At 36.1% G+C, this 12,831-nt stretch overlaps 1 protein-coding gene across 1 annotated transcript; it reads right to left on the bottom strand.

The window, feature by feature from the left end:
* Positions 1 to 4,560: 4,560 nt before the first annotated feature.
* On the bottom strand, positions 4,561 to 12,598 carry acat1 (acetyl-CoA acetyltransferase 1). Its single transcript, XM_007244735.3, has 12 exons — positions 12,495 to 12,598; positions 12,096 to 12,143; positions 10,799 to 10,916; positions 10,571 to 10,666; positions 9,781 to 9,881; positions 9,551 to 9,694; positions 9,187 to 9,337; positions 8,195 to 8,290; positions 7,995 to 8,108; positions 6,747 to 6,811; positions 6,484 to 6,641; positions 4,561 to 5,553 (listed from the first exon to the last, which is right to left on the bottom strand). The coding sequence occupies exons 1-12, from the start codon at positions 12,537 to 12,539 to the stop codon at positions 5,433 to 5,435; spliced, it is 1,257 nt and encodes a 418-aa protein (XP_007244797.3). The 5' UTR covers positions 12,540 to 12,598; the 3' UTR covers positions 4,561 to 5,432.
* Between the last annotated feature and the right edge of the window lie 233 nt (positions 12,599 to 12,831).

The following is a 12,831-nucleotide window of genomic DNA, read 5'->3' as shown; positions in this document are numbered from 1 at the left end:
CTTCCTCCTTCTGTTCTGTTCACCCCTGAAACTCTCAGGCCTATTTAGAGAACTTATTGTTGAGTAACTTTTATAAATCATTCACTACCTTCATTCTGACCAAACTGGTTTTACACACACACACACACACACACACACACACACACACACACCATCAGTAAACTTTGCATTTCATTTGCAAATCAAGGGACCTGACTCTAGAGAGGAAGAGAGGAGAAACACACAGTCCAAGCTGCTTGAGGTCTAGTTTGAAGTTTCCACCAATCAGTGATGGTTTGGGGAGGCAAGTCATCTGCTGGTGTTGATCCACTGTGTTTTATTATCAAGTCTAAAGTCAGTGCAGTTTTGTTTTCCCACAAAAACTTACAGCACTTACTTCCCTCTGCTGACAAATTTTATGGAGATGCGGATTTCATTTTCCAGCAGGACTTGGCACACTGCCCACCTTGTCAAAAGTACCAATTGCTCTTATAGAATATTCAGATTTTCAGAGACACTAATTTTAAAAGAAATAACTGCTTAACATAGATCGCTAATATATGACTTTTACATGTTGAACTGAAGTACTGAAATATAGTAACCTTTTATTGATATTCAAATTTGCCTATTCAGCCGTTTAAACAGCAGTTTAGGGAGTCATGAGGTTATGAAGTTAGGAGTCTTCCAATTAAATCAAAGGACATTTACATACATTAGTCTTGAGAAAACGGTAACACATACAGTCTGTTAGTTTCTAAGGTATAAAATAACTTCGAAAATGGCCTTATTAAATAAGTTATACCTAAACTCATACTAAAATCCTAAAACTATAATTCTGTCCCAAATATTCCACCATTTATTCCAGAAATTACAGTGTTTTTGCCTAAAAAAACACCACATACTGTTTGAACAGATGCAAATAATCATTAATACAGCAAAAAGTAACAAGAATTTCTCATTTGTATGGAAGTAGTTCATTAAAAAGGGCCATGTGAGCTAGTTTGAAGAACCACTACTTTCTATATAAATGTTGTTTTGTATTTATTCGAATATAAGTTATTTACTGAGCAAAAAAGCACGTATCTTAAAAGTTGTAATTTTTAAGAAGCCTTAAACACTTGCTCAGTACTGTATATAAGAAGAATATTCAGGATGGCCAGTGGTCAAAAGGGTTAAATCGAGTCTGCAGCCCTGTGTTTTCATATTCAAAGCAGGTTGACATTAATGGAGGAAGTAGACTTGGTTGTTGTTGTTTATTCAGTATTGAGCTGAATGGCGTGGACGTGGTGTTTGACTCTGAGTATAATCGCTTTATTATGGCTCTGTTTTTACTCTCTATTTCCTCAATCAGCAAAACAAGGAAATAAGTCTCTGCATATGAGGAACAATGTAACCTTTTGAAAGCATTTACAGTAATAGATGATAAAGAGGCAGAAATAAGAGCTCTATTGCCCTGTTGAACAGTCTCTAAACGCTCTTCTGTCTTTATGTACATGTGAGGGGTTTCAGCTTAAGTTTAGAATATTTTTGGAATATTAATAAAGAGCTCAGAAATTGCAAAAAAAACCTACAGTGCCTTGCAGAGCCATTCAGACCCTATGTAAATAATTACATTCAGGGGTTCCATGGGTGTTTAATAAAACCAAACACCTGCACATGCAGACAGAGGTAAGCATGAAGTGCTGTAAAATTTTCCAGGAAACTACAGTGGACCAACGCCAGCAGATGACAGGACTCTCCAAATCATCATAAAGTGCAAAGTCAGTGCAGTTTTGTTTTACCACAAAATCTTAAAGCACTCCATGCTTTCCTCTGCTAAAAAAAAACTTTTATGGAGATGCGGATTTCATTTTCCAGCAGGACTTGGCACACTGCCCACACTGCCAAAAGTACCAATTGGTCTTATATAATATTCTAATTTTCTTTTTTAATTTTTTAAAAGAAATAAACACTTAAAATAGATCCCTCTGTGTGTAATACATCTATATATTTTGAGCTGAATTACTGAAATAAAGTCACTTTTTAATGATATTCGATTGTTTAAACTTTTTTGCTTGTCTAAAAAAAAATAACATTATTGGGTAACACTGTATAATAACCTTCATTAATATACCATTAATTAATAATTAATCATTAATATTTTTCACATTTCACAGTTGCTATCACATTTGTAAATACTAATGAACGCATTGGCAACATGAACTGCAATTGATAAACATTTGCCTGGTTTAAAATTTATATTTACTAGCAATTTATTAATGTTCAAATTCTGATGAGCTAATGATTTGCTAACATTTGTAATATGAATATCCATGCTGATAAATAAGTGTCATGTGTGAGCATTTGTTAATATTCAAAGTCTCACATCTACTGATAATTACCCATTATTGCTGTTCTTTTCCATATACTAGTGGGATGTGTTGCAATAACTATCTGCTGTAACATACTGTATGATACAGATGCAGCAATTTAGATTAGGAGTAAAACCATACATTCACTGAGGTGTGCTTAAATTGTAACAGTAAATATAGACATATAGAGTATTATGTGAACTAATTAATTTATGGTCTGTAACGCAGATCACTCTATTAGATTCTGCAACATTGATAATAGAAGCACTTGTGTCCCTGAGGGTGACGTCCCCAGCTGAAGTGTCATAAGACCTGCAGGTTTCTGTGTCTCGCACCAGTTTTAGAACAGAAACAAGAGAAAAATGAAAAGGGTTAGGCCTTGACGTAATATTTCTTAAGTACTGGAAGTAAAAAGTACACAGTTAAACCAGGAAGCAGTGAGATAAGCATTTTAATATAAAGCCCAGTGTTTTTCCTATGTTGTGAAATTCCAATGAACTGATGGCCGATGATGATCTGTATAATTATTATACAGATCATCATCGGCCATCAGTTCAGTGGAATTTCACAACATAGGAAAATTTTATACAGTAAAACTTTACTTTGGTCATCTGTTACTGTATTATACTATAATATACTATATTATACTATATACTATAATACAGTAACAGATGACCAAAGTAAAGTTGTACTGTATAAAATACAAGTCCAATGGTTACATGCTTTTCATAATCTTAAAAGATACAGGGCTGGCTTTCTGGACAGGAATTAAACTTAGCTGTAGATTATAATTTCCTTTCAATGAAAAATCCATTCAAAATGCGGTGTAGTCCAAGACCAGGCCTAATCCCTGCCCAGGAAAATGAAACCTTGTAGCTCCAAAATCCTAACTATACAGGAAAAGCATAATCGTTTAATGTAGTCAAATCAATGTAAAGTCATTTTGAAACATTTATGTTGGTTAATTTATTATATTATTACTTACCCTTACCCCTCTGTTTTGCACATGCACGCTGAGGGGTAGGGGTGTCCCGATTCTTGTTAGGCTGGAGGGGTAGGTTAGGGGGAAGGGATTGGGCTTGTTAGCCCTTCATACGAAGATTTTTCAGATGCACACTTCAAACAAGGGGTATGAAAATCACTGGTAAAATGGCGGAACAAGCAAACAAAGAAACCGACAAATGTAAGCATTTTCCTTGTTAAAAGTGATCATCACTATATTACTGTAGTTCAATGTGTAGTTTCAACGTTTTATGGACGAATTCTTCATAAAAAAGCATTAGGAAGATCACTAGTAGTTTGTATCAGTAGTTAGCTAGCTAACTTTCCCGTTCCACCTTAAATGGTGCAACAGACAGCAGGGGCTGCAGCATGTAAGGCAAAACGGAAAAATAAAACAAAGCTAATTTCAGCTCCTCATCACAAAGAAATTAGGGCTGGACAATAATAATTAATTTCTGCACCACCTGCCCCCTTTCAGAATGCTAAAGTTAACTAGCTAACCAGCAGCAGGGTTGTCCCCATTATTAGAGAGAAGATTTCACCCCTTCACCTTGTAACTCTGTTCCAAGAGGAAGGGTTAATAAAGGAAGTTAATAAACACCCAAAGTTTTCTAAACGCACCACCATCACAATCACAGCACAAAGATCATTCCCTTAGATACTCCACGCTTCTCCACACTTAAGGAGGTTTTAAGACTGCCAAACCAGGCTCAGGTGAGTCATCACAGTGTTTTCAAACTTAAATGGAGAGTTTTTATGGTTCTAAACCACAGAAACCCTTCTTTTCTGTTGTGTTTGAGTTTTCACATTCTGTTAATGTTTGACAGGATTTTCTGTTACACAAAACTGGGAGAAAGAACGAAGTGCATTTCTGAATGATGATGAAGAGAATAAATTTGCCCACTGAGAATGAATAGAGAGAGAGAGAGTGTGTGTGTAGCGACTGAATAACTGTGGAATAGTTTTCATGCATCTTGGCATCATGTTCTCCTCCGCCAGTCTTACACACTGCTTTTGGATAACTTTATGCTACTCACTCCTGGTGCACAAATTCAAGCAGTTCAGTTTGGTTTGATGGCTTGTGATCATCCATCTTCCTCTTGATTATATACCGGAAGTTTTCAATTTGGTAAAATCAAAGAAACGTAGCATTTTTAAAAGTGGTCTCTTTTTATTTTCCAGGGCTGTATATCTAAATTATTTTATTTATTTATTTATATTTTAGAGGCTGACCCTTAATGACTCCAGGATTTGTTAACACTTATGTACCCTAATGATGCTATAGGCTTTTATATTCAGAAACCCCAACAAAGGATAGGAGCTAGACATCTAAAAGACCAATTCATAGAAAATTGGTGGAAACAAAATGACAAATAATGAAGAAACAAAAGAAACAAACCAAATATTATCCTGATTAGATGATAACTGATAAGGGCAGACCTGCTAGAACTGAATGTATTGCAAGAATAATTTTCCTGCATGAGTCATATTTCATGTTCCTGAAGCTTTGGTTCTTTAACCAGCAACCATTAGTCCTTTTAAAACAGACTGGGCCACAGTGCTGTGGCACCATCTAGTGGTAGAGATAAAATATACATTAAACACTCTCTACTTTATAGGGAATTATGGAAGATATGTTTTAAATTATAGTGATTTTGGTTATTTAATATTATTTAATATAATTATAATTTGCTAAATCACAGAAACACTTAATTACAAATCTCTTTTTTTATTGCAGCCCCAAAACATGAACATTTCATTGATATGGGACATTTACAGTTATTGAGACACCCAAAACAAAACTGATCATGGTTTAAATAACACTCAGTAAAAATAACATTCCATCACTAATGTTTAAAATATTCCCAAAAAATAACTAAATTTTCTAATGAAGGGAAAGGAGTGATCAGCTGGGAGTGACAGTAACAGTAACCAAGCCGTCAGAATTAAGGCTGCTGATTATCAAACATCGAAGATAAAAATGGTGTTATCTGCTTTTTGATTTATACTGAATTTTAACTTTTTTTTTTTATAACTGTACAATGGGTCTTGCTAAACAGTGACCTAACAGAGCCAGTAAATACAGACCGAGTGAGCAGCCTAATATTTCTGGATGATAATAGAAGAGGCTCCTCCTCCTCCATTGCAGATTCCTGCCAGGCCGTACTGTCCGGACTTTAGATTGTGTGCCATGTGTCCAACAATCCTCGCCCCAGACATTCTGGAAAAAAAAGCATTAAAATAAATATTATAAAAATAAATAAATAACACAATGTGTATATATATATATATATATATATATATATATATATATATATATATATATATATATATATATATATATATATATATATATATATATATATATATATTTGTACTTCTGTATATATCTTGCTTCTTCAGAACTAACAGAAAAGCTTGTATTTCTAAGTATAAAATTAGCATTTAATATACTAAAAACCCCAATATGTAATAAAATCCAATTTGACCATAAGATACAATTACATTTTTTTAACTTCATAATAGCATATTTTATACTAAAAGCATTTTATATCATAGAAGATAAAATTAAACAAGACTTTTTTTATACAAGCAAAGTGTACAATAAAGTCAACATGTTTATGACCATTGTGATTGTGATTTCTGTTTTATTTAAATATTCTGGATGAGGGGAAAAAAAAAGAAAAAAAAAAAAAGGAAAGTGCTGGATCCCCAGCTCTGATACATCAGCCAACAGATGCTGTGCTGACCACATTTTTAGTCCTTTATTTTCAAATGTTGGGTCAAACTGCAAAAGTGCAAGTGTGGTTTTGGTTTTACTTTTTAGGTTCACTGTTTTTGGACTTCTGGCTAAAGAGCAACAAGTAAATCTATTGAACTATATATTATCTTTAGAACACAGCTGCTGCTCATTGACGTCTATTAAAAGAACATTTTGAGTCATAAGTTTATTATTATTGTTATTGGTAAATACAGAAGATAGTGTCATACTTCTTTGATGCAAACTGATGGTAATTGACAAAAGATGGCATCTAATAGTCAGCATCTAACATTAATAAAAATCTAACTCATGTTAACTTATGCCAAGCACAGAAGTATTCCCCTAATTTTTTTTTTTTTTTGCAAAATAACATAATTGACAGTTTATTACCCAATAGGGTGTCCGAGAGACACTGCTCCTCCGTTAACATTGACTTTGCTGGGGTCGATATCCAGCATCTTAATATTAGCCAGGACCACCACGCTGAAGGCCTCGTTTATCTCCCACATGGCAATGTCGTCCTTCTTAACACCAGCAGCCTCAAGCACCTACGACAGACACAGGACTCTGTATAGAGCAGACTGAACAAGCTGACATAACAGTAGATACTTTATCTCGACAAACAGAATGAGAACAAACAGCCATTAGGTCACCTTGGGGACTGCATACGCCGGAGCGATGGGGAAATCGATGGGAGCAACAGCAGCATCAGCAAAAGCTGAAAATTAAGACGAAGACAACAATTAAATTAGAGCCATTAAAAGAAACCCAGCCTGGCTATGGGCAGAGAGTCCACACAGATAATGACTTCATATTGGGTTAGTAGAGGACGCATGTAATGGAATGTGTTGTAAACAGCTTAATTAAGAATGAATACCCTGCTGAATGAGCAAAACTGGATAAACTAGAGACTGTAAAAAGGATGGACGCCGTGTCGCTGTTCCCATTCATTCAATGAAAATGTAGCCAAAATCTTCCGCCATGTTGGAGATCCTGAAACCCGAGTCTGCGCAGTAGAGTCCAGAGGAGGGAGAAAGACTGTGGAGAGCAGCCTACTCATTTGAATAACTCCGCCCCTGAGGTCACAGGCTGCAGAGCGGAGCGGAGCGGAGCTGACGGTCTGTTATTGGTCCCGCCCATAACCAGCCCTTTTACAATAACCACACCTTTTTTGATTAGAGTTGAATAACGTTTTTAAAAACGAATTCTGTGCGCATTTAAAAATGTGACAATATAAGAAGAGGTTACACTAGCTGCTGCATTTAAGTAAAGGAGGTATAATACAGTATATTATACAGTATATTAGAAAAAAATATGATTGAAAGTTGTTCGTTTTGCCATTGAAACCTATGGGGACGGGTTACACTCTGAAACCTGTTCTGAAACCGAACAGCAGGGGGCGCGCGACCTGTGGTGACTTCACTTTTGAGAGACAATGCTCTGTCCAGTTATACACAGTCTATGGGATAAACTAGCTTAGTAGCCTAGCTCTTGACTAGCCAGGGACGGACTAGCATGAACGTTCTGATCATACTACACACAACATGGTGTAAAAGTGCTTTTCCCTGCTCAAAAAAAAAAAGAAACTTAAGATGCTACATTTAGGTAGTGCACCTCTTGGTGGAAGACAGCTTACTGAAAGATATGCCTCTACAAGACACTAAGACATGTTGGACAGTTTACAGACTTTGGCACATCATTTTAGGGCTGAGAGATGCTGGATGGTCATTTCAATATACTGCCCACAATCTAGGCCTTTCATCAACCAGCCAACACTATCTTTGTTTGCATATGGAAAATTGTTTTACCTGAATTATCCATCCTGACCACAAATAACCAGCTCAGATTGCAGGATTCTAGTTTTTTTTTTTTTTTTTCAGAATACTCAAAATATCACCAACCTACAATCCTGGCCAATGGCTTGACATTAAGCCTCTTGGCAGCATCTGCAGTCATCAGGACGACCGCAGCAGCCCCATCGTTCAGTGTGCTCGCATTAGCTGCTGTTACTGTGCCTGCAAGCAAATTTACACCCATTAAAAACAGTGTTAAAGCTGCTATTTCATACAAACTCAGCCAATTCAGAAATCACGACTCATACCGTTCTCCCTCTGGAAGACTGCTTTCAGTTTGGGCACCTTGCTGAAATCAACCTTCCTCCATTCTTCATCCTCTTTCACCACAATGTCTGGCTTGCCTGGATTGAGAAATAAAAGCAGTGTTAGAGAGTAGGGGAGTTAGCCATGCTGTTTTCTTCATTATAAAATCATGTAAATATAGACAGCATATCAGAATAGGGCTGCCAACATATTTCAGTACTTCGATATTTCAATATGTTTCAGTATCGATATTGTAATGTACACAAGCACAATAATCAAATCGCAGGCTATATCAAAAATGACCATTTTAAAATGTGGCTCCAGATGTTTATTTGTATAGTATTTACAAATTAATGTAGTTTTAAACTAGTTTTAAGAGATTTACAGTATTACTTTAATCTAGAAACCCAAAACTAAATTTCTTAACAGAGCTGAATGGAGTTTTGGAACAAAAGACGCAAGTATTTTTTAAGTTACAGTCTACATCCAGTGATAAAGCAACAAAGACATTAGTCTAATGTTGCTGATTTGTTTAACTTTAAACAAATAATTTAAAAATCTTAAGTTTTTAAAGTAGTAAGGAGTATTAGTGGACAGTATGGCTAGATGATATAGCCAAAACCAAAAAACACACAGTATATATTTCTTAATTTCAACAAATAGAAAATATATCTGATATCTAAATATATAAAAAAAATAAAATAAAAAGACTAACTGAACACACTAAAACTAAAATGCTGCGGCCCTATCTGACAGTTTTAGAGAATGACCCCTTTTAACAAATAATCAACCATTTCTTTTCCCCTTTTTAAGAAATGAATCCAAGCTTTTTCTTCATGAATTTAAGCATGTTGTAATTTTTCAATTATATAATTATATAATAATATTTAAATAAATGACAAAAACGAGAAATGGTTGATATGGTTAGTTGGCTGGACTCAAATACAATGAAGGGAAAGCTCCTAGAGTGGAAGGATTGAGCAGTTGAGCTGACCTCTTTGTGGGATGCTCACTGGAATCACTTCCTTGGCCAGGATTCCTGACTCCCAGGCTGCTTTGCTGCGTGTGTACGAGTTGATAGCATAAGCGTCCTGCTCCTCTCTGGAAATGCTGCTGTTTTTTGCTGTGTTCTCGGCACAGTTGCCCTAAAACAGATAAAGCAGATACCTCGGGTAGTGAAGGGACATTAAAAGGTTAACAGACAGAGGACAACAGCATCAATATTTGGTTCAGAAAGGTCGAACGTCATGTGGAATTTATTTTAGAGGACAAGGGTTCGATTCCATGAGGAATTAGGTTTATAGGACAAAGGTCTAACAGCATGTCAAATTTGTTTAAGAGGACAAAAGGTCCAGTACCATGTGGAATTTGTTGTACACGTCAGTCAGACCGTCCTTTACGATAAGATCCTCCATTTTCACGCCTCCGTAAGGAGGAGCCTCTCTGGACATCACGTACGGAACCTGAGACATGCTCTCCATGCCACCAGCCACCATCACATCCTGCAAAACATCATTAAATAAACATGTCAGTGATGAGACCCTCTACAGGTCAGGCGGATCATCCAAGCAGGTGAAGAGTGAATTACCTGGTGTCCGCACATCAGGCTCTGAGAAGCCAACATGACGGACTTCATGCCAGAGGCACACACTTTGTTAATGGTTGTTGCTGGAGTGGAGAGAGGCAGGCCTGTAAAAACATAATGTACAGAATAACAAACATCACCAGGGAGTCATGAAAACAAGACAACAAGAAACGAGTCATCTTTTTCAGCATCTAAAACCGGTGCTGATATTTTTTATTACTCAGATCTGAAAAAAATAAATAAAAAGAGACCACTTTAAAATGATGAGTTTCTTTAATTTTACCAAATTGGAAACTTCTGGAATATAATCAAGAGGAAGATGGATGATCACAAGCCATCAAACCAAGCTGAACTGCTTGAATATTTGCACCAGGAGTAAAGGCATAAAGTTATCCAAAAGCAGTGTGTAAGACTGGTGGAGGAGAACATGCCAAGTGCTATATTTCTTTATGCATTCCTTCCTATTCTGAAAGAATACAATGGTAGCTGCAGATGTTACTTTTTTTTTTCATTTGTAGGTCCATATAGAAAAATAAATAAGATATTTATTAGGTGTAGATAATTATAGAAACATATTATATATATTATCAATATATTATATATAATATATCTATATATTTTTGATCACAAAACATTTATGTTATTGCAAGGTATTTACAGGTTATGTATAGCAAATGTAATTATATTTTAATAATCAATAATCAAGCACACTTAATCAGCTATTGCGTTTTATTTCCATCTTGAAATTTTTTTGTGGCTTATTTGTGGTGGCATGTTGTGTCAAAAAATTTACCAGCTCCTAGGAGAGCTTGTCTGGTCGGCGCTTGTCCTTCTCCTGCCTGCAGCACATTGCCCATGTACACCTCCTTCACCTCCTCCAGAGGAATTCCTACAGCAAACAGAGAAAACAGCACAGTGTGAATTTCACTTACCGGTACTTCCACACATGTAGTAAAATCATTCCAGTAAACGTGAACAGCTTTAGTGTTTTCTAAGCAGAGTCAGGTGGGCTTTATCTTACCTGCCTGCTCCACTGCTCCTTTGATGGCGATGGAGCCCAGTTTAGTTGCAGGGACTGAAGCGAGACTCCCTCGAAAAGACCCAATAGGGGTCCGAACCGCACTGACAATGACGACTTCCTAAATGAATAAAAATAATACAAGGAAGATTAATTCACTTTCTAATGGAGACAATTAAGAATTTCCTGAAAAAAAATCCCCTTTATATAAGGTAGAATACGTAATTAAATGTTTAATATGTAAACAAAGTTATTTATAGAGTTGTGTCGTGACAAACTTCTAGATTATAGAGAAATAATTGTGTCAACATTATTCAATGATAGAAATAGTGAAGAGAAGCAGATATCTGAAGAGGTTATTTATAACTCTACATACTTTATTCACACTAAAAACTGTTGTGATACTTTTAGGAAGCCTCCAGTTGACTGACACACTGATGCACAAACACACACAGTGAATGGAATTCATGATACAATATGATAGATGAATAATTACCTATTTATTACCCATTTGCACAACTTATACAGAATATGTGCATTACCTAAGTGTTACCCCTTAATTTTTTATCATATATTTCAACCAGCTACTATTTGTATTCTGTCTGGCATACATTAATTAGTACTTATTGTGTTTTGTTTTGTTCTTTTAGAAAACTCGTGATTAAATTAGAGGAAAATGTAACATTGTACAGCTTAGGGTTCTAAGCACATGTTGTTAGACATCTGAACTGCTAAAAACTCAAAGTTATTACATAGAATGATTAAGGAAACACTGCCTGATGTCCAAGACACAGTCTTACCAGAGTTTTGGGGTCTGAAAATGAAAGACCTATTCTTTATTAAAACTCAAATAGTGGATAAACACGTGCAGATCTTTTTAAGTGTTCACAGCTGTAAACGCATGTGCTGTAAATTAAAATATCTGTAATATTAGGGTAATGTTAAGAGGCTGGATGCAGCCTTTCAGGCAGTTTTAAATCAGATTTCTCTAAAGATTAAAGAAGTATGTGTTTCTCGTACTTTTACTGCACAGTAACTATACCTCAAATATGGTGGATCTTTGCTGACCAAGAACTGTACTTAGTAACATACTGAAATCACAGTTAGCAGCAGTTTCTCCTTCACCCAAGATCACTTTAAATGACTTTCAATTACAGATAACTTAATAACTGGACTATGCCTAGGTTTTGAATGATTAAATGATTAGTACACTGTTTATAATGAGCCAGTGTAATGTTAACAGCTAATAAAGACAGTAAAACACTGTGTATCACTGTGTAACTTAATTAACAGTACTCACATTTAGAGAAGGACGAGAGGCGAAGGACCTGCACAGGAACTTGTGTGTCTGCAATTAGAGAGGATTAAAATCATGTTTCTGTATTTGGGAGAAGCTATAAAGAACAATTGGCCAACCCAAACCATCTCTTACTTACAGAACAGCCAATAAAACGGGTTAACTAGCTTTATATCACACAGTTTAAGGGTTATTAAAGTAACAGCAGCCATAACCCTGCAGCTGCTGCAGGAGCCTGGAGCAGCAGGCCTGCAGCTAAAGTTAGCACACACAGCTAACCTAACTCACACAGCTCTAACACAGCTCTAACACAGCCCAGCCCGCTAAACCAACACACCGTATCGACCCGCGGTACCACAGGACCACAGCCCGCGGCTCCTGCAGGTACCTGCCTGTACTCACCAGCTGTCTGCCCAGCTGACAGGAGAGCAGCGCTGAGGACGACATACTGATAAAACACTACACAAGGACGAACCGACCGACGCTTTTAAAGCAACAGCCAATCACAACGAGAGGTGTGTGCGCCTCGCGTCACGTCTGGCCAGGAGCATCATGGGTATTGTAGTCTATAGTGGATGTTTAGTGGGATATCGTAGTTTGTGTTATTATTATTTTTATGCGTTTTAGGCAATTCATTAAAAATAATAATTATAATAATTATACACAATAAAATATGAGCGTGTAGAAAAAACTATACTTAATTTTACAAACAATATCTATAGATATATTTTGGAATTTA

Source organism: Astyanax mexicanus, chromosome 20, assembly GCF_023375975.1.
Source record: "Astyanax mexicanus isolate ESR-SI-001 chromosome 20, AstMex3_surface, whole genome shotgun sequence".
NCBI classification, from domain to species: domain Eukaryota; kingdom Metazoa; phylum Chordata; class Actinopteri; order Characiformes; family Acestrorhamphidae; genus Astyanax; species Astyanax mexicanus.
Note: the sequence above shows the minus strand (reverse complement) of the source record. Positions and strands in the feature narration are given on the sequence as shown.